The sequence below is a fragment of the Camellia sinensis genome, chromosome 7 (assembly GCF_055761805.1).
Source record: "Camellia sinensis isolate YWXY chromosome 7, ASM5576180v1, whole genome shotgun sequence".
Classification (NCBI taxonomy): Eukaryota; Viridiplantae; Streptophyta; class Magnoliopsida; order Ericales; family Theaceae; genus Camellia; species Camellia sinensis.
The window spans coordinates 135,492,142-135,500,480 of NC_138967.1; the positions used below are offsets into that span (position 1 = coordinate 135,492,142).

Consider the following 8,339-nt stretch of genomic DNA (forward strand, 5'->3'; position numbering starts at 1 on the left):
GATAGCATCACCTTTGACCCAGCTAACTCAGAAGAACACACCATTTGAATGGACTGACAAACAGGAGCGTTGCTTCCAAGAGTTGAAAAATAGACTTGTGACAGCTCCTATACTAGCACTCTCTGCAGGAGCAGATGGGTTCGTAATTTATAGTGATGCCTCATACAATAGTTTGGGTTACGTTCTTATGCAAAACGGAAAAGTCATTGCTTATGCCTCATGACAACTAAAGACTTACAAGAAGAACTACCCAACTCGTGATCTGGAATTGGCTGGGGTGATTTTTGCTCTCAAGATCTGGCATCATTATCTCTACGGTGCTACCTGCGAGATTTACATTGATCACAAGAGTCTTAAATATCTGTTTACACAGAAGGAATTAAATATGAGGCAACGATGGTGGCCAGAATTTATGAAAGACTATGGTGTAGAGATTCATCACCATCCAGGCAAAGCTAATGTGGTGGCAGACGCACTGAGCCGAAAGATGACCAGAAGTTTGGCATGTACTCTCGTTTCCCTCAAGATCAATGGACTGCTCGCTAACATAACCGTGGAATCGACCTTGATTGAAGAAATTAGAGCACGCCAATGTGAAGATAAACTTTTGAAGAAAAAGGACGAGGAGCAAAGGAGTATGCCTGATCCTGATTTCATTATAAACAATGGGATACTAAAATTTTGAAATCGAATATACGTACCCGATATTCCAGAAATCAAGAAGAAGATATTGGTAGAAGCACATAGCTTGAGGTTTGCGGTTCACCCTGGCAACACAAAGATGTACCATGATTTGAAGGAACACTATTGGTGGACAGGAATGAAAATAGACAAAGCAAGCCAAATCTCTAAATGCCTGCATTGTCAACGGGTTAAAGCAGAACATCAGAGACTTGCAGGAATGCTGCAATCACTTCCTATACCTGAGTGGAAATTGGAACACATTACTATGGACTTCGTGGTCGGGCTGCCACAGTGAGTCTCGAAGAACGATGCCATATGGGTTATAGTAGACCGCTTAACGAAGTTGGCGCATTTTCTGCCAATCAAATCATATACCCCTTAATAAGTTTGTCACTTTATACATTAAGGAAATCATTTGGTTACATGGTACCCCAGTTTCAATCGTATCTGACCGAGACCCCCGCTTTGTGTCTCACTTCTGGAACAAATTGCAAGAGGCTTTGGGAACCACACTGAAGTTAGCACTACTTATCACCCGCAAACTGATGGATAATCTGAAAGAACAATCCAGACTTTGGAAGACATGTTACGTGTCTGCGTGCTAGACCTCAAGGGTAATTGGGATGAGCACCTACCTTTAGTGGAATTTGCTTATAACAATAGCTACCAGGCAAGCATTGGAATGGCACCATACGAAACAATGTATAGAAGGAGGTGTCGATCACCTCTGTGTTGGACGGAAGTTGGAGACAGGAAACTATTAGGTCCCGAGATCGTGCAAATAACAAGTGATAAAATTCAACTAATTCAACAGCGAATCCACAATGCCCAGAGCCACCAGAAAAACTATGCAGATACATGGAGATGGGACTTGGAATTTCAAATAGGGGATCATGTGTTCCTCAAGATCTCACCAACAAAAGGAGTCATCCGATTTGGAAAGCGAGGAAAGTTAAACTCATGTTACATTAGGTCATTCAAGATACTGGAAAGGATTGGTCCAGTTGCATATTGCCTTGCACTACCACCTGAACTGTCCAATGTTCACAATGTGTTTCACGTTTCGATACTTCGACGGTATCTTCAGGATCCAAAGCATGTGGTTGATTATGAGGACCTTAGAGTTCAAAAGGATCTATCTTATGAAGAGCAACCAGTGCAGATTCTCGTCATCATGATCAAGTTCTCCGAAACAAGACTAAACCTCTTGTAAAAGTTTTGTGGAGAAATCATCGAGTTGAAGAAGCTACATAAGAAACGGAAAGCCAAATGCAAGCCAAATACCCACACCTTTTCAAAAACCAAGGTACATCAAGTTTGGGGACAAACTTCTATTTAGGATGGGAGAAATGTGACACTGTAAATATTTAATTAATACCACAACCAATCACGATAATAATAATAATAATAATAATAATAATAATAGTGGTAGTAATAGTAAAATAAAATTAGTAATTTTATGATGGTATGCGATAAAATATAATTTAATTTACATTAGGAGTCGTTGTACAATTATTGTATTAATTAGGGTTAATGTAACATTTAGACAATAATTGTTGTTGTAAACATATATACATATATATATATATATATATGGATAAGGATCAAGATGCTTATCCTTGAGGATAAGCATGCCAACCAAGGCCACGTGGTGATGCCATGTGGTCCCTTGAGAGGCAAAGGAATTTGCTTATAAATAGGGATACGGGGATAGTTTCGTTAGAGAGCAAAGGAGGTGTGACCGATTAGTAATAGGAAGGAATTTTGGTAAGCGGAGAAGTGACAGTAAGGAATTAATATAAAGGTGAGTTATATTATACCTTGAGTCACCATAATATATTTTGCGTATATTTTGAACTACCATAAGTTATTGTATACAAGTTATGTTTTATAACTTATAGTTATAATTCAATTACGTTAATTATTTTCTGAACTCCATTTGCTTATATTGAAACCCGTGGATATGTTTGTTTAAATTTTAGAAATTATTTGACAATGGTTTTATAAACAATTATTTTATGCAAATACCACCATAGGAGTCCCGTACGTTGGAGGACTTAAATAACCCTTGGCCTCTGTTTGACCACTTTGTGGTCCTCTGTTTGGCCACTTTGTGGTCCTCTGTTTGTCATGGATCCATTGACCTCTGTTCTGACTGTCAATCATGTCGCCTCTGTTCTGTTCTGTACCGTGGTTATGGTTATAATTTCTATATTTCAGTTTTCTCCCACTTTAAATAATTTGTTTATTCAAAATGTTAATGCTTTAGCTTAAATAACTATCCATGGTTATTTTGTATAACTTATACTCTTGGCATAATATTTCTCACTCTGTTGTGTGCTTATAGCTATTACCCTTTCAGGAGATGAGATGTAAGGAAGACTCGTAACCTCGTGTAGTGGAACCTGCAGAAGAATTTGATGCTGATTTGTTATTTTTTGTTTTTCTTTTCTTTTCTTCCTTTCATTTTTTTACTGAGGGCTGGTCACTGAATAATAAAATAATAAAAGCCCTATGGATGTACTTTCTTTTATCAAAATAGTAGAATGAAGTAAATTTTCTGTTTGATTATTTTCTTACTTCCATTTTGCCTCTGCCTGCGCCATTTAATTTGTTAAGATTAGAATTCTTTAGTAAATTGCGATTCCAATCCTAAGCCCTTGGGGTTGGGTCCTGACAGTAGTGTTGTGCATGTTTCAATTCAATATAGTTTAAATTTTAAAATAAAATGTAAAATTTTTAATAAATTATTTTTTGTGTAAGTTGGTTGGTCTTTTGACCTAACAATTGCGCTAAATTATTTTTCGTTTGACTGATTCATTGGTTTAACCACGATTTTAGTGGTTTTATCAAAATATAATGGTTTAGATTTGTTTGATAGCAGTTTGATCAAAATATAATGGTTAGATTTGTTTAATTCGAAATAAACTAAAGATTAATCTGATTAAAGATTGAATGACAAAGATTGTTTGATTATAAATAAATTGTTTTTGGTTAGGTTAAAAGATTTATTTGATTCGAAATAAATTAAAAATTTATTTTATAATCCCACATCGGGAAAAGAAGGAAAAAGTGAGTTATTTTACTTATATAAAGTGAATCTTATACTCCCATATCTATCTATATATTATAGGGTAAATTATGCAAATGGTCCCTGTAGTTTATACAATGTGTCAATTTGGTCCATGTTTTAATTACTCGATTTTGCCCCTTAATTTAATAGATTGTGCCATTTTAGTCTAATAAATAACAGTTGTTAACTTTGGTGGACAGAAAGTTTACACAATGTGTCAATTTGGTTCCTGTTGTTTTAATTTACTTGATTTTGATAGGGATCAAATTGACACATAGTTTGACTGCTCATCCATCAAACTTAATAGCCGCTATTTATTGGACTAAAATAATACAATCCATTAAATTAAAGGACAAAATCGAGAAAATTGAAACAACAGGACCAAATTGACACATCGTGTAAACTACAGGGACTATTTATATAATTTACCCTATATTATATAAGGAAAATAGGGTTTTAAGTAAGGAGCTTTGTGAGAGTTTTCAATATCTCATATTAATTTTCTTAATTTTAAACAATTAAGAAAATCTTCATTGGCTTTTTCCATTTAACTAGATAAAGATAAAATTCTAATTAGTCTATAATTTATTTTATAATCCCACATCAGGAGAAGAAGGAAAAAATTAGTTGTTTTAATCATATAAAATGAATCTTATTGTAACATGCTCAAGGGGTACCTGTTTGTGTTAAACAATTCAGACCTTCGATTTCTTTGATCTAGTCTCACAAGTGCAATGTGAAACATAAATGAGAGTCCAGTTTTGGCAAATTTTATAGAAAATCCATTTTATTACAAAACCTTTGCCAGAAATGGACTACATTGCTGGATCTTAGAGTCGCCACCTAATGTTTTGGAAAAATTAGGAAACCCGTGACTTGTGCCAAGACCACTGTTCATCGTCACCAAAGATGCTTGGCTCGAAACCTTAGGTATGAGAGGGGAAGGTCATTATTGAGCACCCCCACTCACCTGATCAAAAGATCGGCCTCTACTACACTATGATATGAATTTTATTTTCTTTATATGTTTATGTTCTGATTATTTAATAAATCCTAAAATTTACTATGTGCAGTATACAAGTATAGACAATTCCATGCATTTTGGAACAAATTGATTTCATGTGTTTTGAAAGAATTTTGAAGATGTACAACTCATAGAAATTGAGTTTACAAAAATGAAAATCAATATCATTCCAAATTAAGTGACACAACCTCCATCCACTAGCATTCATACAGTTATATCAAGTAAGAACATAGCCTCATGGTAGGATACTAAATATAGTAAAAAAAAATACACACAAACGGGATGCTAAAGCATAAAAACTCACATGTTTACCGACGTCCCGCGAGCAGCTACAAAACAAAGTTAGCAAAATATGCATGATCTTATATATAACATTCTAATGCAGTTCACTCATGAAATGCAACCAAAGATTCAGCTTCTAAGAGATGACATGTGAATTATCTTAAGACACATGAGATAGCGCATATAATCACATAGGAATTGATTAAATCTATAAATGCAAACTTAGCCGAATCAATATGCATGAAATATGGATGCAAAACATAGATATAATAAAAATATATATATGATGATGGATATTCACAAAGGAAAGTAAGTAAAAGAATGGGATATATAGAAGTGGGGAGGGAAATTATTACAACATTTTGAATAAATAATTACAAACCGAATGAGAGAAAGGAAGCAAAATTACAAGAAAATAAAAACCTCAAAAAATACTCAAATTAAAAAGAAAAGCAAAAACTGCATAGGCCTTGGAGATCATCTACCGAAAATTTGTTTGTTGCTCTATTTCGCCATTGGAAAATCATTTGGGAATTCATGTTTTTCATGCAACAAGACCAAAACAAAGCAAACAAAACCTTTCCAAGAGAAATGATATAATACATACACAAATTATCAATTGAAAAATCTGACAAATATTCACAAATTATCTCATTTTGTTTGTGGCCAAAATTAAAGCTGAATCCGACAATCTTTAAAAATCATTCAAAATTTCATAATTCTAACTTCACAGTTGTGTTCGAAATGGTCTTTTTAGCTAGGAATAACTTCACCACATTTCTGAGGGCCTTATTGAAAATCCTCCTAGAAAGTTGGACCACACCACAATTATTTGAAAATTTTGGGCCATAGTGCAATTTTCAAAATTCATGAGATATTCTGTTAAGACCAAGGAATATTCTGTGAAACAAGAAATATTCCGTTTGCTTATGTCAGCGATGCATCATGCTAACATCATCATCCACAAATAGTAATATACAAAAAAAAAATCAAACAAAAAGACAAATATATTGCTCTAGGGGTTTCCCCTAACCTAAGCTTCAACCTCTAAAACCTTAACCACTGAGCCAAACTAAGTCTTGTATTAAATTTCCCCGCAGAAAATATTTAAACACTAGGATTGGTAAAAAAAGATTAGACAGCTTTTATATTTTTCCATTTTATGAAACATGATGTGCGTGGTGGTTTCACCCACCATTGCACCAAAAATATATACAATCAGTAAACAAATTACATTAGGTGATTCAACCAATCATTTTTAACAATCTAAATCACATATTTACATCACATATTTAAAACAAGAAAAATATTTCCAACAACCTAAATCACATATTTAAAGCAGGAGAAATGCAAAGAAAATAAATGAGAAAATTATAAAAATTTACCTTTGGAGAAAATGATGAATTTTTTTTTTGTCAAACTTTCTTCGTTATACCCTCACGATTATGGAGTATTCTTTGAAATCTCAACAAGATATGTCAAATTGTAGCTTTAATGTGGTTGTGGATGGTGTATATCAATGGATAGGAAGGTTGATTAAAACAATTTTTGATAAATTCCCTCAAGAATAAAACAATTTATTTCCTTCTCTTTTTTTCTATTTTCTTTCTCCTTTCTCTCATCTCCGTGTTGTACTCCTCCAAATCTTTTATTATCTCTTCTTCCCCCTCTGAGAATCCCCCATTTTTCTTCTAAAATCTTACACCATTTATAACCATGTAAAGTAAAAGCAATAAATAAAAAATAAACAAAACGACCGACACCCATCATCAAAGAAACCTATTTATATATATTATATTAATTATTATATATAAAGATATACATGATTGAATCAAGTGTGCCTCATCCGCGCACTTTGTCATTTCTTTATTTATAATATATATATGCATGATTGAATTAGGTGCGCTTGCGCCGCGCACTTCCTTTTTCTTTTTTTTTCTTTTTTTAGTTTTATATATATTTTTTAAATATAAAAATACCCAAAAATATGTATAAATACGATCTAAAACAATTTGGCCAAAGTAGTTGAAGGTGGGATTAAAACTTAAATCTAACTTTTTTGCTGAGAAATTCATAATATAGTATATTCTAATTTTCATCATCGGGTGTTCAAAAGAAAGTACCTAAGTCTTAGGGCTAGTCAAAATGGGATATTTACAATTGTCCCTCTTTGACAGAACTCAAAGTCATTTTCTTGACGTGAGTGAATGTCAAAATTTGAGGACTACCCTTTCGACAAGACCATAAGACTTGGGCAAACAAATAAGATGCAAATGTAGTTTGTTGAACCCGAAGGTTGCCTATGTATCCCTTTGCAAGGAATCAAACCAGCGTAGTTCAAAGGCAGAATGCAAATGATATGCAATTGAAAATTGAACTCTCCTTTTTTCTTTTTTGAAAAAAGTGCATGACTAATACAATGCAACAAGTAATATGAAGCATAACAAGGGATACAATCCGAACACATTCACATAAGAGAACAAAATGTAACCGATGAATGGTCCCAAAACAAGAAAGGTATTAACTAAGAGATAGTCTTAAACAACAACCCTAGAAAAGGGAGGTGTTAACCAATAACAGTTCGGATTGCCAACTCGAGAAAGGGATAGTTTCGCTATCCCGAAAAAGAGCAAGTACAAATGAATGGTTTTTATAACCCAAAAAGAGGGAGCCAGTATAAATTGTTTCAAATGGTGATGTAAATAGATTGTAACCAAGTGATGCAACAATGTAACTATGCAAATGATATGCTAATGCAAGTGAAAGTCGATTTTTTCTTTTTCTTCATTTCTTTTGGAAACGTATGATGTATACAATGCACGATGTAATATATGGTGAGGCAAGCCTCATGCAAATGATATGAAATAAAGGAGGGTGCATCACATACAAATATACATATCGCACAAAAGAAAGAAGGGGGTGCATCGTATATAAATGTACCACAACACAAATGATGAACTCAAAATCCAAACACATCTTATGCGAGAGGAGAAAATGTGAACTCAAAATCCAAACATATCTCACGCGAGAGGAATAAATGTGATATAACCAACAGGCGTACCTAACTATATTTCATACGGAGAGTAGGGAAGGTTTTATCCGGGAAAACGTCAAATCCAAACATGTTTCACGCAAAAGGAGCAAAGGTAGTGTAACCAACATGTGTACCTAACCGTATCTCATACGGAGAGAAGGGAAGGTTTTAACTAGGTAAACATCAAATTCTAACACATTTCACGTGAAAAGAGTAAAGGTGGTGTAACCAACAGGCATTCC

At 33.9% G+C, this 8,339-nt stretch overlaps 1 protein-coding gene across 1 annotated transcript; it reads left to right on the forward strand.

The window, feature by feature from the left end:
• Positions 1–1,267: 1,267 nt before the first annotated feature.
• On the forward strand, positions 1,268–1,897 carry LOC145796119 (uncharacterized). The gene has a single exon (XM_082881133.1). The coding sequence runs from the start codon at positions 1,268–1,270 to the stop codon at positions 1,895–1,897; it is 630 nt and encodes a 209-aa protein (XP_082737259.1).
• Positions 1,898–8,339: the final 6,442 nt, after the last annotated feature.